Genomic DNA, 27,869 nt, shown 5'->3' on the forward strand with positions numbered 1-27,869 from the left:
TCTCAGAAGTACAGGCTGGCATTGGGAACCACATATGTGCGTGTCATGTGGAGAGCACAATCCTACCCAGAGTGTAATGGTAATGCTGCTGCATTTTGGTACTACTGCTGAGACATTGACACATGTCAAGTCTTACTTATACTGAATAAAATATAACTACTGTCACCAGCATGTGTGCAAATGTGACCAAGGCTGGGAACTGAATATTCAGGTGCACTTTGAGATTTATGAAGGATAGGCAAAAAGGATAAAGAGGTGGGATAGCTCTGTTAAGAAAGGCTGAGATCAGTAGTGAGAAATGATCTTGGCTCAGAACATCAAGATGTAGAATCAGCTTGGGTATCCTTGCTCAATTTGACCTGATGCAATGAGACTTCATGGGCTCCCAGGGCCACTGCATCCCAACCATAGACCACAGTGCTGTCACATCTGGTGGGTCTGTAGTCTCTCAATTTTCATACAAGTCATAGAGTCATACAGCATAGAAGCAGGCCCTTCAGCCCACCGTATCCATGCCGACCATAATGCCTATCTGTACTAATTCCCCCTGCCTGCATTAATTCCATATCCCTCTATGCCTTGCTCATTCAAGTACCTACCAGATGCCTCTTAAATGTTGCTACTGTTCCTGCCTTCACCACCTCCTCTGGCAGCTCATTCCAGATATCCACTATTCTTTGTGTGAAAAATTTACCCATTTGATCCCCTTTAAACCTCCTCCCCAGATGTTAGTGACAACTGGGCTATTGTGCTTTTGTAGTGTCCAGTGCCTAGGTCCATTTTGGGTGGTGCATCCTGTCTTATTCTAATTAGATTTTTTCATCGTGGTTTGATACAATTGATTGGCTTTCTAAGCCATTTCAGAGGGCAGTTAAGCGTTAACTACATAGCCGTGGGTCTGGAATCACATGCACACCAGACCAGGTAAGGACAGCAGGTTTCCTTCCCTCAATGACATCAGTAAATCAGCTTGGGTGAGGAACACTTTTCCCCTTCAGTTCCTGGTTTGTATCACACTCCAGGACTTCGCCACTACCCCCCCCCCCCCCCGGCGCGTTGTTCTCTGGGATTTGTAGTCCACTTCCGTTCCAGTGATGAGATTTCCCAGATAAAAACAGAAAGTGCTGGAAATACTCATCAGGTCTGGCAGTATCTGTGGAGAGAGAAGCAGAGTTAACGTTTAAGATTGATGACCTTTCATCATAATTGCAACATCTGCAGTATTTTGCTTTTATTATGAGATTTGCGAGACTTCAATTCCCATAGTGCTCGGCGCTCCCGGGCCCCCGTTTGGATCAAAGGAGGAAGATGGCGGCGGAGCCGAGTCTAACATCGGGCCGTTTGGCTTCGAGCCCCTCCCACGTTCCCGAGTACGAGCTGACGGACGTGAACTCGAAAGTTTTTCGCATCGGTTCCTTCGGCAGCCTGTGGCGGGAGAAGTTGGAGAAGGCGCACCTGGGGTTGGAGGAGGGGGAGGAAGAGGAGGTGGGACAGCAGCTGGCTACGCAGTTGGGCCTCCCCCCAAACATGGTGGAGGAATTGCAGATAGTGTGCGGGTGAGAAAGCCCTGTGGAGCTTGGTGACAATGGGAGGGGCATGCTGGAATGAAATAACTGTTTCTCTCCACGGATGCTGCTGAGTTTGTGTGTTTCCACCATTTTCAGTTTTTATTTCAACTTTCCAGCACTAGGAGTATTTTTCTTTTGAGAAATTGGGAGTAGTGTTCTGGGTATGCAATGGATTAAATCGACTCAAGTTTCTAACCTCTGAAGATTGCAAAGGACAATGTGTGCTGCAGTTAGGAATCTGACACTTCTACTTGAACTCCCACACTGAATCAGATTGGGCTTTAAATGTTGCTGCATTAGAGACAGTGGGTTTTGGTCCAGCCTGTGTTGCAACTTCAGTTAAAAGTAAAAGGAACCTATATTTTATACATATGATTCCTGGTAGTACAGAACTTGAGTATTGCTGGAAAAACGAGACATACTGATGAAGCTTTTTTGTCTTGCACTCATCAGGACAGACGCGAGAATGCTAAATTTCAAAGGGAGCAACAATTTATGCTGCATGAGAAAAGGTGCTGATTGGTTGTCAAGTTGACTGTGGTTGTGTCATTGTCATGGGTAATGCACCAAGGAAATAGAAGCTACATATATTCATTCACAAGGACCAGTCCTCTGCAACTAAAAGGAATGCCTCCAGGTGTTGTGCCTTTTTGAATTAAACAAAAGCCTGGGAGATAATAGTTCCTTGGTGCATTCTCCATGGCAACACTTCGACCAATCAGCACCCTATTCTCATGTTGTTCCCTCTCATTGTTCCCTTTGAAATTTGGTATTCTTGTGTCTATCCTGATGAGTACAAGACAAAAAGCTTCACCAGCATGTCTTTTTTTCGGCAATATAGGATTCTGTTCCACTTCACCCAATTTACTATAGCAACTTACATACATAAAGCACCTTTTAAAACTGCCTAGGGCACCTCACGGGAGAAAATTGATGTCTAGCAGTGGGAGATTTTAAGAGGGCTGCTGAGAGCGGTAAGAAGTTGGAAGGTTCAAGAAAATCATTCCAGTGTGTCGTGGCTAAGAACACAAGGAATGGCCACCTTTAATTTCCGCCTCCTCCCCCTCACCCCCATTTTGTAGGCAGAGTGAGTGCAATGGAGATGCTGCCTGGCAATTTAGGTCAGAGAAGGTGGGGAGGCATTCTAAAAGAGATTTAAGGATTTTGAATTCAATGCTTTGGTATAAAACATATGTTAAGAAAAAATTGAATGCTGGGAACTAAAATAAAAGCTGCAAATGTATAGCATTTTCCTAATGTACCAACTGCTGTGCGAATGCAAACCCAGTTGCTGGTTTTTCCTGCTTGTTCTCCATGAATTGAATCTATGATTAAAATAGATTCAGTGCAAGGCCTGTCTTCGTGTTCTTTGATTACCATTACCTTTGATTACAATCGGAGGCTCCTTTTCATCGCAGTCTTGGTTTTGAGGAGAGTGCCTGAAGGGCGCTGCTGTTCTGCATTTTACTTGTGTAAGGTGCAGCTGCATCTGTGAATGTGGCCACTGTTAGTACTCACTGTGTACATGCATGATGACATCACTGCCATTAAGCACATGGCTGCCATTGGAACAGTGTTTTGTTGGCTCAGCAACAGGTAGGCGAGCTCTGTCTAAAAATGGGTGAGCTTGCCTACTTGTCTTAAAATCTGACCTGTTTACCTTTTTCAGATGTCAACTACATAAAATCTCATTTGGAGTTTGTGGCACAGGTTTAGTATAGAAGTAGTTGGAGTAAAGGCCTGCTCGGTTATAAAATTGAAACCTGACCCGGGCCTGACCCGACCACAGGCAACTCGAACCTGACCTGGGCCCTTTAATTTTTTTTTGCGTACCCAACCCGATCCGAATATTGTTCATCCGTTCCAGGAGCAGGCTATTCCTGCAGATGGAGTTGTGGGAAATCATAGGTGAGACTGATCCCGTGAGTTCCTGGAGGCAGCGCTGTCCAGCCCGACCCGACCCAAGCCCGAATGCTGGACTCGGAATATAGACCCGACCCGTACCCAATGCGTTGTTGGGTCTAGTCAGGTTCTGGTCAGGTAGCCAGGCTTTAGTTTGGAGCATTCTTTGGTTGTAAGACTCAAATTTTTGTTACTAGCCACAGTTATGTTTTGTGAAAAGCGTTTACTCTTGCTATTTAAGATGGTTTTGCGCAAGTATGATCTTGCTGTCTATTGCAATTTCTAAAGAATGGCAAATATAGAATCATACAGCTCAGAAGCATGCACATTTCTCATTCATTATTATTCCAATGTACCCTTGGCTGGTCTCTCTGTAAACTTGTCATCCAAATTGAGAGAGCTGAAAACAGTGGTGGCACTGGAGGAGTATAAAAAGTGTAGTGGGGGGAGGGGGGGGTGGTACTTAAAAAAGTGATTAGGAGAGCAAAGAGAGGACATGAAAAAGCACTGGCGGGCAAGATAAAGGAAAATCCTAAGGCGTTTTATAGGTATATTAAGGGCACGAGGATAACCAGGGAAAGAGTAGGGCCCATTAGGGACCAAAGTGGCAATCTGTGTATGGAGCCGGAGGACATAGGTGAGGTTTTAAATAATTACATTTTATCTGCCTTCACTATGGAGAAGGACGATGTAGGTGTAGAGATTAGGGAGGGGGATTGTGATATACTTGAACATATTGGCAATGAAAGGGAGGAAGTATTAGCTGTTTTAGTGGACTTAAAAGTGGATAAATCCCCAGGCCCAGATGAGATGTATCCCAGGCTGTTATGTGAGGCAAGGGAGGAGATAGCAGGGGCTCTGACAAACTTTCAAATCTTCTCCGGCCATAGGAGAGGTACCAGAGGATTGGAGGACAGCGAATGTGGTACCACTATTTAAGAAGGGTAGCAGGGATAAACCAGGTAATTACAGGCTGGTGAGTCTAACCTCAGTGGTTGGGAATATAGTGGGAAAAGATTCTGAGGGACAGGGTTGATCTCCACTTGGAGAGGCAGGGATTAATCAGGGATAGTCAGCATAGCTTTGTCAGTGGGAGATCATGTCTAACTGGATTGTATTTTTCGAGGCAGTGACTAGATGTGTAGATGAGAGTAAAGCAGTTGCTGTAGTCTACATGGATTTCAGTAAGGCTTTTGATAAGGTCCCGCATGGGAGATTGGTTGAGAAGGTAAGAGCCCATGGGATCCAGGGCAATTTGGCAAATTGGATCCAAAATTGGCTTAGTGGCAGGAGACAGAGGGTAATGGTCGAGGGTTGTTTTTGCGAGTGGAAGCCTGTGACCTGTGGTGTACCACAGGGATGCGTGTTGGGACCTTTGCTGTTTGTAGTGTACATTAATGATTTAGACGTGAATATAGGAGGTATGATAAGTAAATTTGCAGATGACACGAAAATTGGTGGTGTTGTAAATAGTGAGGAGAAAAGCCTTAGATTACAGGACGATATAGATGGGGTGGTAAGATGCAGAGCAGTGGCAAATGGAATTTAATCCTGAGAAGTATGAGATGATGCATTTCGGGAGGATGAACAAGGCGAGGGAAGTACAGAGGGACCTTGGTGTACTTGTCCATAGATCGCTGAAGGCAGCAGCACAGGTAGATAAGGTGGTTAGGAAGGCATATGGGATACTTGCCTTTATTAGCCGAGGCATAGAATATAAAGAGCAGGAAGGTTATGATGGAGCTGTATAAAACGCTAGTTAGGCCACAGCTGGAGTACTGTGTACAGTTCTGGGTAGAGGCCTGCTTTAGCTCGGGAAAAAATACCCGAACCACAGCGGACCCGAGCTCGACCCGGCCTGAGCCCCTTCGATTTTGTCCCGAGCCTGACCCGACCCGATCCGAACTCGCCTCTACTCGACCTGACCATCACTTTACTTAACTTACCACTGGGAAGCTCCACCGAGCTGCTGCGCATGCGAGATGTCATCGCGCACTGCGCAGACTCCGTTTCGTCCCGGACTCCCAGCTCAGGTAAGTTTTTTTTTTTACTTTTAATACTTACCAGCAGAGCACTTACCCTGTGTACTCGACATGACCCGACCTGGACTCGGCCCCACCCGTCATGAGCCTGGAAGATGGGCCCGAAGAAGGTAGCAGGCCTCTATTTCTGGGTACCATGCTATATGGAGGATGTGATTGCACCGGAGAGGGTACAGAGGAGATTCACCAGGATGTTGCCTGGGCTGGAGTGTTTCAGCTATAAAGAGAGACTGAAAAGGTTAGGGTTGTTTTCCTTGGAGCAGAGAAGGTTGAGGGGAGATATGATTGAGGTGTACAAAATTATGAGGGGCATTGATAGTTTAGATCGGAAGAAACTTTTTCTCTTAGCGGCGAGGTCAATAACCAGGGGTCATAGATTTAAGGTAAGGTGCAGGAGGTTTAGAGGGGATTTGAGGAAAGTTTTTTCACCCAGAGGGTGGTTTGAATCTGGAACACACTACCTGAAGAGCTGGTAGAGGCATGAACCCTCACAACATTTAAGAAGTATTTAGATGAGCACTTGAAATACCACAGCATACAAGGCTACAGGCCAAGTGCTAATCCCAAAATGGGATTAGAATAGTTAGGTGCTTGATGGCCGGCAGAGACACGATGGACCAAAGGACCTGTTTCTGTGCTGTATAACTCAATGACTCTAAAATTCTGTTGCCGCTGTCTTAACTCTCCGAGTCCTGTTCACCCATCACTCTTTGCTCGCTGACCTACACTGGCTCCCAATCAAGCAGTGTCTTGATTTTAAAAGTCTCACCCTTGTTTTCAAATTCCTCAATGGCCTTGCCCCTCCCTTTATCTGTAATCTCCTCCCCTCTAATTCTGGCCTCTTGTGCATCCCTGATTTTATTCGCTCCACCATTGTTGGCCGTGCCTTCAGTTGCCTCACCCCTAATATCTGGAATTCCCTCCTACACTTCTCCAACTCGCTTTCCTCTTTTAAGACACTCCTTAAAACCTCCTTCTTTGGCCCAGCTTTTGGTCATCTGAGCTAATATCTCCTTTTGTTGCTTGATGTCATACTTTGTTTTATAATGCTCTTGTAAAGAGCTTTGGGACATTTTATTATATTAAAGGCACTATATAAATATAAGTTCATTCTATCAAAACCCTTCTTTTCACACCTATATTAAATCTCCTTAGCCATCTCTGCAATCCTAGCTTCAGAAGTCTCTCTATGTAACTGAAGTCCCTCATTCCTGGTACTGATCTCTTCTGCATTCTCTCCAAGGCCTTGACATCCTTCCGAAAGTGTAATGCCAGGCTTGGACACCTGACTCCAGCTTGAGACCTAACCAAGGATTTATATGAACTGTCTAAAGGGAGTTATCTTGTCAAACACTAGCAGCGGAAATGGAGAGATATCCTTATCTATATAACCATAACATACAGATATTGAAAAAATTGTGATACTGCTTAATCTGTTAGTTGCCATTCAATTAGGCGTGACCAATAATTTAATTTCCCATTTTGATACATGATTAAGTGCACTTGCTCAGTTTTCCACTCAAATGATTTGCTTTCCTTTTCAAAGCTTCATTGCTTGATTTTGTTTTTGGGTTACTCTGTAAAAGCTGAAACGCATTCTCCCTGTCAGTGGTGATGTTTTATTATTGGGCTATGAAACACTTGTTTTTAAAAACAAACCAGGGGTAGGGGCTGTTGGGTTAGGCAAGGGATAAACCAGCAAGGAGCATGTTCCTAATTCATGCCCAATGGCATCTGTTAAAGGCTGCCTTTGTGTCCACTTTGGGTGAGTACAGTGTATCAGACTTGACAATGGCAGCAAGGTTATCTGTCTGGCTCTCATGACGATTGGGTACTGGTGGGATTCTGATATGAGTGGAACTAGCCTAATGCTACCTGGGCATAGGCAGAAAAATCAGCTTCCATTGATTGCCCTCATTTTTGTTCGCTGCACATTTGTCTGGAATAAATAGAATTTTTGGAGTCTTGTGCTTTCTTAATTTGCTGTCAGGCAGTAGGTTACTGGGAGTTGAGCTAGTGATGAGTCAATGAAAGTTTCTTTTATAATTTGACTAAAAGTTAAAGGATTAGCAGTGGTTAAATTGAGTGGATGTAGAGATGTCTTACTACATCTCGCAATACTGTGAAGTATTTTGGTTTAGAGTGGTTTCGTAGTGATGAATTTTGAACTTAAGTTAAAAGCTTCTTTAGGAAGACCCTGGAACAGCTCTTGTAGACATTCTGCTATCTTTACACAAATATCTTTACCAAGTCATTGGGGCTCACCAGTCAGTGGGCGATGTTTGCCCTGCTTGACTGGAGAAATTCATAGGAATAAGAGAAAAATGGAACTGATTTGGGTCCATCTATATATATATATAGACTATTGTCATGCTAGGCCCCCACTTGTCAAGAATGAGGCACATTAATTTTGTCATGAACATTGATTTTAAACTGTAACTGGAGTGAGGGGAGGACTTGTTGAACAGATCAGCCATGGCTGGAAAGTATATTTGTATATTAACAGGCAGTGTTTGGAAGGACAAAGCAGCCATTCCCTGACATTCAACCCACAATGGACTTTTGATCACCATTCCCTGCTAAGATGATGCATTGCACAGAGCCAAGACGTGGTCAGACCAGTTAGTCACATGTCTAACCTGCTTGGCGACCTGGGGGTTTCTGTATTGTACAGTTTGAACTGAGAGTCTGCAGAAAGCAGAATGCTCCTGGACTGAAGAAGACCTCCTTTTGGTCTGTTTGCTCCCATCTTTTTCTCACAAGCCTCTCAATCCACTGAAGACACATGAACCCCAAAAGAGAAAAGTCTCCTACAGCGAACAAGACTTAAGAGGAATACTGGGCCCCAACGAAAAGCAAGATCTATCTACAATCAAGAACTCTAAGGGACCTCGAAGAACTGTAACATCAACTCTTCAGATACTGACTCAAACTTTTCCACTTTATTTTTCTTCTCTTTTCTGTCTCTTGCATATGTGTATCGCGTATGCATGCTATCATGGGCGCGTCGTGTATCTGTAGGCATTAACCGAATTAGAGTTTAATAAATTTCAACTTTTCTTCTTTAAACCTAAGAAAGCCTGTTTGTGCTGGTTTCCTAGCCTTACAATTGGAAAGTGGTGAGCAAGGATTCACCAAGGGGGAGCTGCAAACACAGGGTGTTTAAAAATTAAACCCTGTTATAGTAAGACCAGGTGAAGACTGAAAGAGATCCCTAGACCTCTTGCTCACCTGGACATGACTAAGACTATAATTCAGATGAAGGTTTCAGTACTGGATTTTCTTGTTTGTGAACCATGAGCAGCCAGCTCTGCATCATAGTTTCACACAGTGCTTATTGGAAATATTCTCCTCTACATTGGAGAGACCAAATGCCGATTGGGTGACCGCTTTGTGGAACACCTCCACTCAGTCCATAAGCATGACCCCGAGCTTCTGGTTGCTGGCCGTTTCAACACACCCACAGCCCCCCCGCCCCGACTCTCATGCTCACATCTCTCTCCTGGGATTGCTGCAGTGTTCCAGCGAACATCAACGCAAGCTCGAGGAACAGCACCTCATTTACTGATTAGGCACGCTACAGCCTGCCGGACTGAACATTGAGTTCAATAAGAGCATTATGGGCCCCCCTTTTTTATTTTTATTTTTTTATTTTTTCTTCGTTTGTTTCTACTGTGCCTATCCACTTTTTTTCATGTTTGTGCTTGGGGCCAGGGCTGTTCATTTTACTGTCGATTGACACCTTCTGTACTAAAGCGTTGTCTTTCACCACACCATTAACATACTGTTTGCCTTTGTTCCATGAGCTTCTGGCCAGTTATTCTCTGTGACCTTGTCCTATCAACACTTCTTTTGTTATCTGTTGCCCCACCCCCGCTTTACTTGTTTAAAACCTTTTACATTTTTAATATTTGTCAGTTCTGAAACGTTAACTCTGCTTCTCTCCCCACAGATGCTGTCAGACCTGCTGAGTATTTCCAGCATTTCTTGCTTTTATTTCAGATTTCCAGCATCTGCAGTATTTTTCTTTTATTATGGAAATATTTCTTCTTTGTTTTACACAGTGTTGATACATTGAACCGCTCAGAAGAGGAGACCAATACAGATGTCATCCCAGAAGATACAGACTTGGTCACATTGGAGTATGTATTTTTGTTATATGTCTATTTCTGCACCCCAGCCCCCATTAGCCCGTCACACTCTATCCCCAGTGATTTCAGGGCCCCCGATTGACGTTCCCCAGATTTGTGTAACGTTGATCTCTTTGCCCAGCATCCATTACAGTAAAGAAACTCCTCTATACCTGTGATAGGGCCATGCAAGCATTCATTGTCAGAGATATAATTTCTCTGTTGCTTTGCATGCTGTGTTAAGAGATCTCCATTACATACATTTTTCATTCTGCCGCCAGATGGGACTTAACTCCATGTTGCATTTTAAGTTGTAAACATACTTGTTGCATTGAAGGATGTCTATAATTTGTGAGTGTCTGTCATTTCCCAGTTTGAATTTATTACAAGGCAAGTTATTTGGCACCGATGGTAAGGTTTTTTTTTTTGGAGGTCTTTGTTTGTACAGGTTTGACTACTCAAGTCCTGCACTGCCATATGCCTGAGAGTTCGACATTTTCCCTATTCAAACACTGGATCAACAAGACTCTCTCTGCTCCAATAAACACCACCACAGTGATCATATATGGAGCACGTGGCAGAAAATATGTGCAGACTGTGGATTAATAGGTGATGTGGAGGGTGAATTCTAGAGAGGGAGGTGTAAAGAAGAGATTGAGGAACAAAGAGTAGGGGCAGCAGAAGAAGCCAAACCACTTTAAAAGTTCTATCAAAGTGTAAAGAGAGAAGAATGTATACGGTCAGTCTGGTAGGGCTTTTAGATGGAAGCCTTCCGTATTCAACACTGCCACACCCCCCCCCACCAAATGTATGTACCGTGCACATGGGAAGAGAATACAGATGTCCTTTAAAAAAAAAAAAAAAAAAATGGTGTATTGTCCTTCACTGCCATTAATTCTTTTTGGGGGAGAGGTATTTTCCTGTGCATCTCTCACCCAGCTCTTCCTTTCGCCTTCCACTCTGATAGCAGGGGTGGGCACAATAGCTAGTCTAATGAGCAGGCTAGAAAGGCAGAAGTTGTGTGTTTCATTAAATAATAAATGCTACCTCTCGAGTGCTTATAGGATTCATTTAGGGATTTCAGTGAGTGACCATACTGGGAATTGCCAATGATTTTCATGTTTCTTTTGTTTCATGTTTTGGGATTTTTGAGGAATTTTGGGTAGTTTATATTAAGCTATTACTATTAAGTGCTTCTGGTCCAGAATCAAATCAAATGCGCGAAGCAAGCACATTGCATAAATATGAACTGGAACCCTTCAATATGTCTGTCCAGGATGCTTCTCCTTGCATATCAGTTCAGTTTGAGACAATAATTACATTAACGTATTTTAGGAAGGGAATATGGTGAAATAGATTTATTTGTGTGAACTCAGTGGGGCATTGCTGCCTGAGAAGCTGTCACCTAGAAAAGCAGGGGCCGGTTTAATTGGAGGCTCAATTTGCCAGTCGCCAGAAAAGAGCTGTGGAGGATCAGAGTTTAATCTTTGGTTTCCTGTCTAGGTGAAACAAGGTGACACAGTTAGGAGAAATCTGGAATGCAACTCTTAAGTTTAATGCCTGTTGATTTTCAGAATTACTAGTTAAATTATATCTGATCCACTAACTGTCATTCTTATATTCTATCTTGTTCTGGAATAGTTGTACTGGAATACTTGCTGCCGGGGGAGGTGGTGGCAGCAGGTACGATAGCGATGTTTAAGAGGCATCTTGACAAATACATGAATAGGATGGGAATAAAGGGATACGGTCCCCGGAAGTGCAGAAGGTTTTAGTTTAGGCAGGCATCAAGATCGATGCAGGCTTGGAGGGCCGAATGGCCTGTTCCTGTGCTGTACTGTTCTTTGTTCTTTAGTTCAAACTTCTTGTTATGTTAATCAGTTCATTCACACATTAGTAAAGTAAATCACCTTGTTAGTTTACTTTTGGCTTCATCTCACTAAACTGAATCAGTTATTCTTCCAGAAGACAGGAGAAACATATGCAAGCTTACAGTATCCATTTCACATACCAAAGGTTTGCTTGTTACAACCCTGTGTTATGCTAATGGACAGTAAAATCCTTTACTAAGGGGCACAGGATCCACTTGTAGGAGAAACCAATGGCATTGAACCCGAGTTGACATCCAAGGTAGATCTGTAATACTTTTATGTATTTTTTGCCCTTGACTATGTTTTAGTTTGGCATTTTAGAGGACAATTGATGGACAGCATTTGTTTGCCGTTTTGTTTTTTTTATTTCTCTAACCTGGACACCAAGGTTTTAAGTAGTGTACATAGTTAGTTTTTGGTAGCACACAGCTGATTTGGATAACTTAGTCTGGAGCTGAGAGCCATGAAATACTTTTACATTTAGACTCAAAACATCCTAGAGGACTCTCTGATCATGTCCTTTCATGGTGAGGCTATATTAAATTAATTAGGTGAAGTATAATCTGGATGTTAAGGTTAATTAATATTCCATGAGCCTAATTATTCAGGTTGAGAGAATACATCTAGAACACAATATAATGAATAATCAGCTTGGATTTCAAACACAAAAGTCTTGCTTGACCAGCCTCATTGAATTGTTTGAACAGGTAACAGAGGGAGCAGACAAGGGTAATGGAGAAGAAGTAACTTATTTAGATTTCCAAAGTACCTTTTGATAAGGTACCGCATAGTAGAACAATGGGAACAAGTAGCAGAATGGATAGATAGCTGGATGAAAGACAAAAGGCAGAGAGTAGAGGCAAAGCGTAGCTCTTCTGAGTGGCTGAAGGTGGAAAGTGGGGTCTCGCACGGATCAGCTCTAGAATTATTGTTCATAATTTATATTAACGATTTAGACTTTGGAATCAAAAACACAATTTCTAAATTTGCGGATGGCACCAAATTGGGTCAAAGCAACAAGGAACTTGCAGATGGGCATATAATTGGCTAATGAATTTCAATGCAGGTAATATGCACTAATATGGAATTGGTGTCTTTGGGCCTCCTTATCTCGAGAGACAATGGATACGCGCCTGGAGGTGGTCAGTGGTTTGTGAAGCAGCGCCTGGAGTGGCTATAAAGGCCAATTCTGGAGTAACAGGCTCTTCCACAGGTGCTGCAGAGAAATTTGTTTGTTGGGGCTGTTGCACAGTTGGCTCTCCCCTTGCGCCTCTGTCTTTTTTCCTGCCAACTACTAAGTCTCTTCGACTCGCCACAATTTAGCCCTGTCTTTATGGCTGCCCGCCAGCTCTGGCGAATGCTGGCAACTGACTCCCACGACTTGTGATCAATGTCACACGATTTCATGTCGCGTTTGCAGACGTCTTTATAACGGAGACATGGACGGCAGGTGGGTCTGATACCAGTGGCGAGCTCGCTGTACAATGTGTCTTTGGGGATCCTGCCATCTTCCATGCGGCTCACATGGCCAAGCCATCTCAAGCGCCGCTGACTCAGTAGTGTGTATAAGCTGGGGATGTTGGCCGCTTCAAGGACTTCTGTGTTGGAGATATAGTCCTGCCACCTGATGCCAAGTATTCTCCGAAGGCAGCGAAGATGGAATGAATTGAGACGTCGCTCTTGGCTGGCATACGTTGTCCAGGCCTCGCTGCCGTAGAGCAAGGTGCTGAGGACACAGGCCTGATACACTCGGACTTTTGTGTTCCGTGTCAGTGCGCCATTTTCCCACACTCTCTTGGCCAGTCTGAACATAGCAGTGGAAGCCTTACCCATGCGCTTGTTGATTTCTGCATCTAGAGACAGGTTACTGGTGATAGTTGAGCCTAGGTAGGTGAACTCTTGAACCACTTCCAGAGCGTGGTCGCCAATATTGATGGATGGAGCATTTCTGACATCCTGCCCCATGATGTTCGTTTTCTTGAGGCTGATGGTTAGGCCAAATTCATTGCAGGCAGACGCAAACCTGTCGATGAGACTCTGCAGGCATTCTTCAGTGTGAGATGTTAAAGCAGCATCGTCAGCAAAGAGGAGTTCTCTGATGAGGACTTTCCGTACTTTGGACTTCGCTCTTAGACGGGCAAGGTTGAACAACCTGCCCCCTGATCTTGTGTGGAGGAAAATTCCTTCTTCAGAGGATTTGAACGCATGTGAAAGCAGCAGGGAGAAGAAAATCCCAAAAAGTGTGGGTGTGAGAACACAGCCCTGTTTCACACCACTCAGGATAGGAAAGGGCTCTGATGAGGAGCCACCATGTTGAATTGTGCCTTTCATATTGTCATGGAATGAGGTGATGATACTTAGTAGCTTTGGTGGACATCCGATCTTTTCTAGTAGTCTGAAGAGACCACGTCTGCTGACGAGGTCAAAGGCTTTGGTGAGATCAATGAAAGCAATGTAGAGGGGCATCTGTTGTTCACGGCATTTCTCCTGTATCTGACGAAGGGAGAACAGCATGTCAATAGTCGATCTCTCTGCACGAAAGCCACACTGTGCCTCAGGGTAGACGCGCTCGGCCAGCTTCTGGAGCCTGTTCAGAGCGACTCGAGCAAAGACTTTCCCCACTATGCTGAGCAGGGAGATTCCACGGTAGTTGTTACAGTCACCGCGGTCACCTTTGTTTTTATAGAGGGTGATGATGTTGGCATCGCGCATGTCCTGGGGTACTGCTCCCTCGTCCCAGCACAGGCATAGCAGTTCATGTAGTGCTGAGAGTATAGCAGGCTTGGCACTCTTGATTATTTCAGGGGTAATGCTGTCCTTCCCAGGGGCTTTTCCGCTGGCTAGGGAATCAATGGCATCACTGAGTTCCGATTTGGTTGGCTGTATGTCCAGCTCATCCATGACTGGTAGAGGCTGGGCTGCATTGAGGGCAGTCTCAGTGACAGCATTCTCCCTGGAGTACAGTTCTAGGTAGTGCTCAACCCAGCGGTCCATCTGTTTGCGTTGGTCAGTGATTATGTCCCCCGATTTAGATTTGAGGGGGGTGATCTTCTTGATGGTTGGCCCAAGAGCTCTCTTCATGCCATCATACATTCCTCTGATGTTTCCGGTGTCTGAGGCCAGCTGAATATGACTGCATAGGTGTTGCCAGTAGTCGTTTGCGCAACGCCTAGCTGTTCTTTGTGCAGTACTTCTGGCTGCTTTAAGTGCTGCGGATGTTAAATCGCTGGGGGCTTTCTTGTAGTTCAAAAGTGCAATGCGCTTAGCGGCTATGACAGGTTCCAGCTCTTCATTATGAGATTGAAACCAGTCTGCATTTCTCTTCGCACTTTTGCCGTAGGTGGTCAAAGCTGACTCATAGATGGCGTCTCTGATGTGGGCCCACTTGGTCTCAGCATCCCCTGTGGGAGTGTTTTGAAGGGCTGTTACAAGTGAATTTAGAAATTTTTGTAACAGCTGTGGGTGAGAAATTCTGCTCGTGTTGATGCGCGGGTGGCCCTTCTGCTTGGAATGATGCAACTTCTTTGGTCTGAGTCTAACCTTGCTGCACACCAGGGAGTGGTCGGTGTCGCAGTCCGCACTGTGGAAGCTGCGTGTGATTTGAACACTGTTTAAGGCGGCTCGCCTTGTGACAATGAGGTCCAGCTGGTGCCAACGACGTGATCTTGGGTGCCTCCATGAAACCTGGTGACAGGGTTTAGTGTTAAAGAACGAGTTGGTGATGCAGAGGTTATGATAGGTACACAACTCAAGCAGTCTCTGCCCGTTCTCATTCATCCTTCCAACGCCATAGCGCCCAAGGCAGGAGGGCCATGAGTCATGGTCGGCCCCAACCCTGGCATTAAAGTCCCTCAGCAGGAATAGGTGTTCGGTGTTGGGGATGCTGCTAATGATGTTATGGAGTTGTTCATAGAACTGGTCTTTAGCTTCAGGTGCGGAACAGAGTGTTGGAGCATAGATGCTGAGTAGGTGTACTGGACCAGAGGTGGTGAGCAGTCGGATGGACAGTATGCGTTCCGAGCCATTTGAGGGAGGCTCTATCATGCTGAGCAAGGAGTTTCTGATGGCGAAGCCCACTCCATGCTGTCTTGGTTCTTCAGGATCCCTGCCCTGCCAGAAGAAGGTGTAGTCTTGCTCTGCTAGAGAGCCACTCGCGGGGAGGCGAGTCTCCTGAAGTGCTGCAATGTCCACATTGAGTCTACTGAGCTCGTTGTTAATGATGGCGGTCTTCCGAGAATCGTTGATTTGTGTAAGGTCTTCCGACAGGCCAGGACACATAGTTCTGACGTTCCAGCTTGCAAAGCGAAGGGCTGGTACCTTCTTTCCTTTTTTCATGTTGTTTGGTGCGGTGTATCAGTCCACCTTTCGGGCAATGACCCTGAGCTCCAAGCACCCATTGAAGCAGGCAGACTGTGGCGGGACAGAACCTTATTGACCGGGGGCTGCCCGGTTTGAGGCGGGCGGTAGCTGTCCAGTGAGGTGCAATGACCTCTCCCACCGACAAAGGCAACCCGTGGCGCCCAGTTTCTACGCCAATTTATCTGGACTTATAACCCGTAACTGCTGCCTTCCGTGTTGTTTCAGTCGCTGTGAGGCAACTATGGAGTGACCTCTCCATGGCGCATGCCTGGGCAAATTTATGGAGGTTGAGAGTTGCCCAGTCGTCAAAACCCCCCTCTCGGCCTTTCTGGTGGGGTCCAAAGGAGTGCAGGACACGACGTTTGGCACCAGTATGGCTGCAGGAACTGCCGGAAACATGCCAAAGGTGACACATGACCGCCTACGGGGTTCCGCTCCGGATTTTCTGTTAGGGTTTACTCCCTTAGCCTTGGTCTCTCCCGAGACGCCCACAAGGCAGTGGGGTTGTTGGGGCCCCTACACAGGTGTAGGATGGTGCCGGTGGGAGGAGGGGATGCAAGGGGGAGGGGTAGAGGGAGGGTGTGGGGGGGGGGTGCAGGGGAAGGGGGTGCGGGGTGAAGATGGTGCGAGGGGGGGGCGGGCTGGGATGGGGTTGTGAGGGGGTGAGCTGAGAGGGTGGAGCAGGGAAGGGGACGGGGGTGGGGGGGGGGTGGAAGGGGGGTAAAGGGGGGGGGAGGGGGGGTGGAATCTGGTAATAAGCCATTTCCTCAGTGCCCACCATCGACGTCCGGAAAGCTCATCCACGTCCTTCGGGAGGTGAAGCATCATTTGGCAGACTTAGAGGTGATTACATTTGCTAAGGGTTTTTTTTTTGCAGTGGTTTAAATAAAGGCATGCAGCATTGCCGACAGTGCGCTGCAAATGCTCTCCGAGCCATCTCCCGCGGGCGCTTTGAAGTTGCGGCCGGGGGGGCCGTTCGTGGATGTTTTGGGTGTTCGGGGCACCTTTTCACAGGACTTCTCTCGGGTCCCGCAGCTCCTTCTTCACCTCAATGGATTTACCGCATGCCGTGGCTGCAGACACTCTGGACTGTGAAGACAGCAGGATCGGAGATTAAAGTATCGGCAGCTGTTCTCGTCAGTTTCATCCGGATCAATTTCATTGAGAAAACAAAGAGCAGGTGTGGCTGGGGGAGGGCAGTGGGCCCAGGTAACATACACTGAACTAACTGTTAACTTTTAGATAGGGCTAAAATGAACTGATTTAAAGACCCAGGGGAATTTAAACAGTTTAAGAGGGCAGATTGGGGGAGAAAACGTTAGGGATGGGAGCAGATGGCCATGGATAGAGTTGAACAGCAAGGGAGCTTCCTAGGGAGCTTCCAGCCCAGGAGCCATCTTGAAAGCATGGAATTGGTGTAGGATTAGTATAAATGGGTGGTTGATGGTCGGCACAGACTCGGTGGGCCGAAGGGCCTGTTTCAGTGCTGTATCTCTAAAACTAAAAACTAAATGTGAGGTATTGCATTTTGGTAAGGAAAATAAAAATCTAAATGGGGTAGAGAAACAAAGGAATCTCAGAGTACAGGTAGACAAATCATTAAAAGTAGCGACATAGGTTAATGTCAAAAATAAGCCAAGCATTAGGGTTTATTTCTGGAGGGGTTGAATTGTGAAGGGCAGAATTAGAGTCCTCAATATAAGAGAGTCAAGACATCAAGTAGGGAATTCAGAGGAAACATTTTATTCAGAATGTGGAACTCTAAGACAAGGAGTTGAGATAAACAGTATAAATGCATTTAAGGGGAGGCTAGATAAGTATATGAGGGAGAAGGGAATACAGGGTTATGCTGATAAAGTTAGGGTAAAGAAAGACTGGAGGAGGTTCGCGTGGAACCTAAATAGACTTGTTTGGCTAAATGACCTGTATCTGTGCTGTATATTATGCAATTTTATGGCACTGTCTACAGTAGATGTCTTAAGCTTTGAGTTTTTATATTAGCATACAAAAAGAGATGAGAAAAGACTATCAGGCCCATCTATGCTCATCCTTTCTGTAACATTCCTCACCACCCACTGCCTTCACCTCTCCCCACCAATAGTAATGTTGAGAGAGACATTAAAAAAAAAGATAAAATGTCATAAAACTGGAGGTGGACATTCCAGACACAGCCAGTTGGATGGAAGATCATTTTACCTGCAGTAACAGTTTAGGGAGGAAGTACAGCTTTGCGACTGGGTGTTTTTGAAGAACATTTATAAAACTTGCATTTTCAAAGTGCACTGCAGACCACAGATTGCTTTCCATCCCAGCATTGTCAATGATCATATTGGAGCACAGAGCATAAATTGAATGGCAATCTTGTTGAAGTCCTATTCATTCACAGTTTAATAGCACGACAGAAACAAATATTGAGAAAGAACGTATTTCTATATTGCCTTTTACAACCTCCAAGCATCCCAAAGCCGCTTACAGCCAATTAGGTACTTTTGAAGTGTGGTCACTGTTGCAATATAGGGGAGCATAATAGCCAGTTTTTGGACAACAAGGCCCCACAAACAGCCATGAAATTAATGACCAGATGATCTGTTTTACTGATGTTGGTTGAGGAATGCATGCTGACCATAGGTAGAACTTCCTTGCAGTTCTTTGAAAAGTACCCAGTGATTTTTTTTTTAGATCACCTTAGAGGGAAAATGGGTTGTTATTTTTTTACGTCTCATTCAGAAGACAGCAGCTCTGACTGTGCAAAGCACACCAACGGTAATATGCTGAAATATCAACCTCGATTTTTGTGCTCCAGACTCTGGAGTGGAGCTCGAACCCATGATGTTATAACTCGGGTGAGAGTGCTATCGCTGAGCCAGTGCGGACAGCTATTCATTCATTATGGTTGTTAGAATTGTCTGTGTTTGCAGTGGTACTTCGGCTATTAAATGTGAAGTAATTTTGGATGGAAACATTACTGAACACAATACTATAGTTGTGCAGATTCAAGCTGAAAATGCCACTGGGCAAAAGTGCTGCAACATCCCTAAAAGTAGTAATTGTCAGTTTCCGATTTTAGGATTTTATTTAAATATTTTCAGAAGTAATTAAAGCAGTCTTGGTGTAGTAGTGTTCTGTGTATTGGTAGAACTTATGGCATCAACATAATGTATTGACATCCTTCCATCTATGAAAGATGATAGACATGCAGCAAACAATCCATTTAATATAGAAACAGTAGAAAATAGGAGCAGGAATAGGCCATTCAGCCCTTCGGGCCTGCTCTGCCATTCAAAAAAAATCATGGCTGTTTGTCTAATTCAGTATCTTGTTCCCTTTTCTCCCCATATCCTTTGATCCCTTTGGCATTAAGAAATATATCTATCTCCTTCTTGAATATATTTAATGACTTGGCCTCCACTGCCTTCTGCGGTAGAGAATTCCACAGGTTCATTACCCTCTGAGTGAAGAAATTTCTCCTCATCTCGGTTCGAAATGGCATACTCTGTATCCTGACGCTGTGACCATTGGTTCTGGGCTCCCCAGCCATCGGGAACATCCTCCCTGCATCTAGCCTGTCTAGTCCTGTTAGTATTTTATAGGTTTCTATGGGATCCCCTCTCATTTTTCTAAACTCTAGTGAATATAGGCCTAGTCGACCCAATCTCTCCTCATACGTCAATCCTGCCATCCCAGGAATCAGTCTAGTAAATCTTTTTTGCACTCCCTCCAAGGCAAAAACATCTTTCCTCAGATAAGGAGACCAAAACTGCACACAATACTCCAGATGTGATCTCACCAAGGCCCTGTATAACTGCAGTAAGGCATCCTTGCTTCTGTACTCAAATCCTCTTGCAATGAAGGCAAACATACCATTTCCCTTCCTAATTGCTTGCTGTACCTGAATGCTTGCTTTCAGCAACTGGTGTACAAGGACACCCAGGTCTCGCTGCAACTCCCCCTTTCCCAATCTATCACCATTCAGATAATCTGCCTTTCTGTTTTTACAACCGAAGTGAATAACCTCACATTTATCCACATTATATTGCATCTGCCATGCATTTGCCCACTCACCCAACTTGTCCAAATCACATTGGAGCCTCTGTGCATCCTCCTCACAGCTCACATTCCCCCCTAGCTTTGTGTCATCTGCAAACTTGGAAATGTTACATTTAGTTCCCTCACCCAACTCAATATATATTGTGAATAGCTGGGGCCCAAGCACTGATCCCTGCGGTACCCCACTAGTTACTGCCTGCCACCCGGAAAAAGACCCGTTTATTCCTACTCTCTGTTTCCTGTCTGTCAACCAATTCTCAATTCATGCCAGTATATTACCCCCAATCCCATGTGCTTTAATTTTGCATACTAACCTCTTATGTGGGACCTTTAGGTGGGGTGTCTTCTCTTGATGCACCTTTGCTGATGGCTGTGAAGGCCATTCCTTGAGAGGCAGGTTCTGCCACAAGTGCTGCGCATGAAGCTTCAAAATGGCGCCGTGAGTTCTTTTCAGTGTTCACCTTTTGCCATGCTGCTGTAGCCACTGGTTGTGATAGTGCATGCCAATCCACAGGATGTGTCGCCATTTTCCTCTTTTGCCAGCTAGTGACTTCCAGGTGATCATGTTTAGAGCCTTCATGTCATGCTTGCAAGCATCCTTTGAAGCGGAAGTTTGGGTGGTGCACTGGTTGTCTGGCTACCTCATCATACAGAAGGTTCTTAGATATGCGACTGTCTTCCATCCTGTGGACGTGTCTGATCCACTGAAACCATCTTTGTTTGATTAGTGCCAAGACACTTGGGAGCTCTGTCTTTGCAAGGGTTTCTGCATTTGTGATTTTTTTGTCTTGCCAGGATATACCCATGATGCGCCACAAACAGTGGAGGTGGAAACTTTTGAGCTCCTTTTCCTGATGGCTGTAAGTCACCCATGTTTCACAGCCATACAGCAAGGTGCTGAGAACACAGGCCTTATAAACCGTCAGCTTGTTCCTAAGGGCCAGCTTGCTGTTATCCCATGCGCATTTTGTGATCCGGCCAACGCTGTTATGGATGGAAGATCATTTTACCTGCAATAACAGTATAGGGAGCTTTGTAACTGGGTGTTTTTGTAGAACATTTATAAAAGTTGCCTTTTCAAGGTGCACTGCAGACTACATTGCTTTCAATACCAGCATTGCCAATGATATTGGAGCACAGAACATATATTGAATGGCAATCTTTTTGAAGTCCTATTCATTCATATTAATAACACTACAGGAACAAAGTATTGAGAAAGAGCTTGGATTTCTAATATTGCTTTCCCTATGCGTGTATCGAGCTCTGCATCAAGAGACAGATTGTCTGTCACAATGGATCCAAGGTAGCAGAATTTGCTAACCACTTACAGTGGGGTGTTTAGTGTGATCAGGGGCGGCGATGCAACGCCTTGTCCAATGACCACGTTTTTTTTAATGTGCTTATAGGCAAGCTGAACAAGTTACAGGCATGGGAGAGACAATCCATGAGTCTTTGTAGCTGAGTTTCCATGTGAGTGACGAGTGCAGCATCATCAGCGTAGGGGAGTTCTCTGATCTGGATGCGATGTGTTTTTGTCTTCACTTTCAGCCTTGATGGATTGTAGAGCTTGCCATCTGACCTAGTGTGCAAATAGACTCCTTCCATATCTGCAGGGAAGGCAAAGGTCAGAAAAGACTGCATATTTAGGGCACTCTTTACGTGTTGAAAGGCCATCTTTTACTTGCGCCATTGTGGTGCAGGGAACTATAAAATCCTAGCCATTTCTCTTCTGTACTCTCCAACATTGCTGCCTGTTCCCTACCTGTGCAGCAGTGGCAACGTTTGGAGCAGTTGGAACACATTAAAGAATTTACTGTTCTAGGGAGGTGCAGTGACTGAAGGGTATCTTATGTGATTTCCATAGGTATTTTGGGCTGGAAAGTGGGTTTGGATGGGAGGAGCTGTTTTACTGCAGCAAATGGGGGAAGAGACCCAGATGAGCAAAATATGAATTAGGAGAGTACAAATAAAACTGATTACCTTCTGTAGATGGCAGTACTGTACTCATTTAGTATGTTTGGATGTGGTATGAATGCAGTCTGTTGGTGTCAGCTTGGCTCAGTGGTAGCATTCTTGCCTCTGTCAGAAAGCTGTGGATTTAAGTCGCATTCCAGAAGGTGCATGTAATCTCGGCAGACGCATTAGGTGGACTCAAAAGACTTTGTGGCAGTATTCAAAGGGAGGAGGTAGGGTAGGGTTCTCTAACATAGCCAGCATTCATCCCTTAACCAATACTGTCAAAAAAAAGAATGAGGCTATTTGTTATTTGTAGGACATTGCTGTGTGTGAATTGGCTGCTGCTGTATTGCCCATAACGTAACACTTAAAATTCTTTGGTTGTGAAGCAACTTGGGCACCCTGAGGACATGAATAGCATTCTAAGTGCAAGTTTATTTCTTTCATTGCTGTCCTTGGTTCACCATTGTGAAACACTTGAATGATGTAGGAAGAAACTTTTAAACTGTACATGCAAAATCTTGAGCAAGGAAACAGCAGCTTAGCTGGTCATTTTTTAATGATAACATGGGTTAATTTTGTGCCTTTATTGTAGCAATACATCCCAAGGTACTTCACAGGAGTGTTATCAAACACAATTTGACACTGAGCCACATGAGATACGAGGAAAGATGTGGTAGATTTTAAGGAGTGTTTTGAAGGAAGAGAGGGAGGCAGAGAGGTTTCGGGAGGGAATTCCAGGGCTTAGGCAGCTGAAGGCACGCTGTAAATGGTGAAGCAATTAAATTTGGGGGTACATAAGAGGCCAGACTTAAGCGCTGAGATCTCTGAGCGTTGTCGCAATGGAGAGGTTACAGAGATGAGGAGGACTGAGGCTAAGGAATGATTTTGACATTCTCATCCTTGTTTTCAAACTTCTCTTTCAATAAGGAGTTACTGGGAGTTAGGAACTTCGTATCGTGGCTGGAACAAACTTTCACACTATGTGCACTATAAAAGTACTTTGATGCCACTCATTGAGAATATTTGTGAGAAATGAAAAGCAGTGTTCCAGTTAAAGCTAACCATCATGTGGCAAATCGCAAGCATGTAAATTTTAAAATCGAGGTGCTGCCAGACCAGGAGCCAATATAGGTCAGTGAGCACAGGGTGATGGGTGAACGGGACTTGGTGTGCAGTGCTGCCAGGCTGCAAAATGTAAGATTCTTGTGATAAACCATTAATTCCCTCAGTTGCCTGATTCTTTATACATCCATCGCCTAAATCCTGACAGGCAGATAAAAGAGCAGTTTTCTTTTTAAATTAATTCCATGGATGTAAGTATCACTGGTAGGGCTAGCATTTATTGCCCATTTTTAGTTGCCCTTGTGCAACTGAGTGGCTTGCTAGGCCACTTCAGAGGTAACTTAAGAGTCAATCATGTCGGTGTGGCACTGGAGTCACATATGGGCCAAACTGGGTAAGGATGGCAGGTGTCCTTCTCATTTTAGTGAACCAGTGGATTTTTACCGCAATCCAACGGCTTCATAGTCACTTTACTGTTACCAGCTTTTTATTTCTTGATTGTCAAAATGCCATGGTGGGATTTAAATTCTGATTCTCTGGATTATTAGTCCAGGCCTCTGGATTGTTAGTTCAGCAACATAACCACTACACTAATGATCCGAATAGTGTTTTTTTTTATTTAGAGATACAGCACTGAAACAGACCCTTCGGCCCACCGAGTCTGTGCCGACCATCAACCACCCATTTGTACTAATCCTACACTAATCCCATATTCCTACCACATCCCCACCTTCCCCTACCACCTACCGATACTAAGGGCAATTTACAATGGCCAATTTACCTATCAACCTGCAAGTCTTTGGCTGTGGGAGGAAACCGGAGCACCCGGCGAAAACCCACGCAGACACAGGGAGAACTTGCAAACTCCGCTCAGAAAGTACACAGAATTGAACCCGGGTCGCTGGAGCTGTGAGGCTGTGGTGCTAACCACTGCGCCGCCCTGTCAGTGTTGCACTGTCCTTGTAGATAACATTTTTAATACTGTAAGGATTTTAATAAATATTGAAATATATAATGAAAAATACTTATTGTAGGAATGTCAGCCCCTTTCACTTCAAGTAAATGGCATTTTCTCTGGATCACATAATTTTGTGAAATGGCATTTTAACTTTTGTTTATCCTGCATGTAATGATTCAGAAGAAACCAAACCTAAGCTATGTACATACGAGTGGAAGAAACAACTTTGAGCAAAGACTTTTTAAAATAATACTTGCAGGCAGAAAAATATCAACAAAAACAAAATTTAGGATCGTTGTCAAGATTCCTCATCCACAGAGTTGGCACTTGGAATGGTGGACTTCCAGGTAGAATCTTGAAGCCGAACAAAGAACAGTACAGCACAGGAACAGGCCATTCGGCCTTCCAAGCCTGCACCGATCTAGATGCCTGCCTAAACTAACACCTTCTGCAATTCCGGGGCCCATATCCCTCTATTGCCTTCCTATTCATGTATTTATCAAGATGTCTCTTAAACGTTGCTATCGTATCTGCTTCCACCACCTCCCCTGGCAGCAAGTTCCAGGCACTCACCACCCTCTGTGTAAAAAAACTTACCTCGCACATCCCCTCTAAACTTTGCCCCTCTCACCTTAAATCTATGTCCCCTAGTAACTGACTCTTCCACCCTGGGAAAAGGCTTCTGACTATCCACTCTGTCCATGCCGCTTATAACTTTGTAAACTTCTATCATGTCGCCCCTCCACCTCCGTCGTTCCAGTGAAAGCAATCCGAGTTTTTCCAACCTCTCCTCATAGCTAATGCCCTCCAGACCAGGCAACATCCTGGTAAACCTCCTCTGTACCTTCTCCAAAGCCTCCACGTCCTTCTGGTCGTGTGGTGACCAGAATTGCACGCAATATTCTAAGTGTGGCCTAACTAAGGTTCTGTACAGCTGCAACATGACTTGCCAATTTTTATACTCTGTGCCCCGACCGATGAAGGCAAGCATGCTGTATGCCTTCTTGACTACCTTATCCACCTGCTTTGCCACTTTCAGTGACCTGTGGACCTGTACACCCAGATCTCTCTGCCTGTCAATACTCCTAAGGGTTCTGCCATTTACTGTATAATTCCCACCTGCATTAGACCTTCCAAAATGCATTACCTCACATTTGTCCGGATTAAACTCCATCTGCCATTTCTCCGCCCAAGTCTCCAACCGATCTATATCCTGCTGTATCCTCTGATAATCCTCATTATTATCCGCAACTCCACCAACCTTTGTGTCGTCCGCAAACTTAATAATCAGACCAGCTACATTTTCCTCCAAATCATTTATATATACTAAAAACAGCAAAGGTCCCAGCACTGATCCCTGCGGAACACCACTAGTCACATCCCTCCATTCAGAAAAACACCCATCCACTGATGCCCTCTGTCTTCTATGACCGAGCCAGTTCTGTATCCATCTTGCCAGCTCACCTCTGATCCCGTGTGACTTCACCTTTTGTACCAGTCTGCCATGAGGAACCTTGTCAAAGGCTTTACTAAAGTCCATATAGATAACATCCACTGCCCTTCATCAATCATCTTCGTCACTTCCTCAAAAAACTCAATCAAATTAGTAAGACACGACCTCCCCTTCACAAAACCATGCTGTCTCTCGCTAATAAGCTCATTTGTTTCCAAATGGGAGTAAATCCTGTCCTGAATAATCCTCTCTAATAGTTTCCCTACCACTGACGTAAGGCTCACCAGCCTATAATTTCCTGATCATCCTTGCCACCCTTCTTAAACAAAGGAACAACATTGGCTATTCTCCAGTCCTCTGGGACCTCACCTGTAGCCAGGTGCAAAGATGCAAAGATTTCTGTCAAGGCCCCAGCAATTTCTTCCCTTGCCTCCCTCAGTATTCTAGGGTAGATCCCATCAGGCCCTGGGGACTTATCTACCTTAATGCTTTGCAAGACACCCAACACCTCCTCCTTTTTGGATAATGAGATGACTGAGACTATCTGCACTCCCTTCCCTAGGCTCATCATCCACCAAGCAGTTGGATGTTGTGATAGGTGGCTGAAGTATTTATTTTGAAACTTAAACTCTTACCTTGAAATTCTTACACAGAATCCGAAAGAAAGTAATTGAAAAGAGAGAAGAACGTTTGATATATGATCGTACCTGTAGGCAAGAAATGTTTGAACATGAACATGTAAGTATATTTGCCTTAAAATTATGATAGTTTTAGGTTAGAAACCATATTTTCAGCAAATCTTGTTTGAATTTCTGGTTACCTGACACATTGCTCCAATGTAGCAATAAAATTGAGCATGAAATGTAGACTTACAGATTGTAAAGCAAAAATATTTAAATCATATGAGAAAAATGGTTGTGCTCTGGAATGCTGTAAAGCTGTTTCATCCGGTTGAAAGTCTGATGTGTGTGACACACTGTTGTGATGCACTAAATTTCTAATTTGAGTGGCACAATCAAGTGAAGTGTCAAGCAATGGCTAGATACTTTTAAAGAATGGGGGAGAAGACACTAGGGAGTAAATCAGTCTCTGATTCTTTATTTCGTCCACACTTTGTGAGATATTGAATCACAAGTGATAAGACCAGAAGCTTGAAAACTTTCATCTATGTCCTTTCACTTGCCCCTTTCACCTGAGAAGTGTTGTTTGGATGTTGGTGCTGGGAAAAAACAATTAAAAAAAAAAAATGCACACAGTGCATTTTCAGCTAAAGCACACTTTTGTCTTTACGCTGTAGTGATATTTTAATGGGCCAGAATTTTCTAGACCAAGGCAGCTGTTAGTCTGAATTTTTCCTGCACCCTTAGCTCAAAGGCTTTTTGCATGGTAAGTAGCTGGAAGTGTGAGGACACCTTGTACCTTGGCGAGTGATGAACAGCTGTGTATGTCCTGAACCAATATGATTTAAGGATTGAGAAATAAACGGAGGGTGAATTAGAGTGGGTGAAGTCAATGTCAAATTGGGTACAGAAAGAGAACTAGTTGTTCTCCTCTAGAGTAAAGGAGATTGAGGGGAGATTCAATAGAGATGTGCAAGATTATGACATTCATAGATAAGTTAGACAAGGGAAAAACTCTTCCCATTAACTGATGGTACAAGAACTAGGGGACACAGATTGAAGGTTTTGGGCAAGAGATGTCGGGGGAATATAAGGAAGGACTTTTTTTACGCAGCAGGTGGTAATGACCTGGAACCCGCTGCCCACAAGGGTGGTGGAAGCGGAGACCATCAATGACTTCAAAAGGGAATTGGATGGCAACTTGAAGGAAATAAACTTTCGGGGCTATGAGGATCGAGCCGGAGAGTGGGGCTGACTGGATAGCTCTGTGGAGAGCTGGCAAAGACTCGATGGGCCACATGGCCGCCTCCTGTGCTGTAAATGACTGACTCCAGAGAGGGAAAGAAAGATTAGATTGAGAAATAGAAAAATGAGGCAAAGTCAAAAAAAACTTTGCTTTTTTAAATTTCCCACAATTCACTACCTGAAGGAATGAGACTCCCAACTTTAAATTGCTCACTTTCTTTGTAAGGGAGGTTCATTGGCAGTTATTCACAATTAACAAAAAGCAAAATATCAGAAATCTGAAATAAAAGCAAAATGCTGGAAACACTTTATCTGGTAGCATTTATGGGGAGAGAAACTGAGTTAACATTTCAGGTTAATGACATTTTATCAGAACTGATTGACCTGAACCTTAACTCTCTTTTCCTTTCCACAGATGCTGCCTGACCTGCCATGTGTTTCCAGCATTTTCTGTTGTTAACAGTTATCATGTTGAATGTTGTCTTATGTTATAATTACTAAACTTAACTTTCTGTGGCAAGTTTAATGGGCATTTAATGTACAAATCCAGCAACATCATGTAAATTCACAGGGAAGTTAAGGATACTGAAAAGATGCTGTTTTTATGAAGCTAATAGCAGAGCAAATTGTCCAGCAGCTTGTGGCGATTTGCA

The 27,869-nt window shown here is 44.4% G+C and overlaps 1 protein-coding gene across 1 annotated transcript in view; it reads left to right on the forward strand.

The window, feature by feature from the left end:
- The first annotated feature begins 1,277 nt into the window (after positions 1-1,277).
- The window catches only part of snapc3 (small nuclear RNA activating complex, polypeptide 3), a 60,545-nt gene continuing 33,953 nt past the window's right edge, over positions 1,278-27,869 (forward strand). The window contains exons 1-3 of the mRNA XM_068030432.1: positions 1,278-1,556; positions 9,577-9,654; positions 26,005-26,089. Of these exons, the coding sequence (XP_067886533.1) occupies positions 1,309-1,556; positions 9,577-9,654; positions 26,005-26,089 (411 nt within the window). The 5' untranslated portion in view covers positions 1,278-1,308. The remainder of the gene's footprint in view (positions 1,557-9,576; positions 9,655-26,004; positions 26,090-27,869) is intronic.

This window comes from Heterodontus francisci, chromosome 4, assembly GCF_036365525.1.
Source record: "Heterodontus francisci isolate sHetFra1 chromosome 4, sHetFra1.hap1, whole genome shotgun sequence".
NCBI lineage: Eukaryota > Metazoa > Chordata > Chondrichthyes > Heterodontiformes > Heterodontidae > Heterodontus > Heterodontus francisci.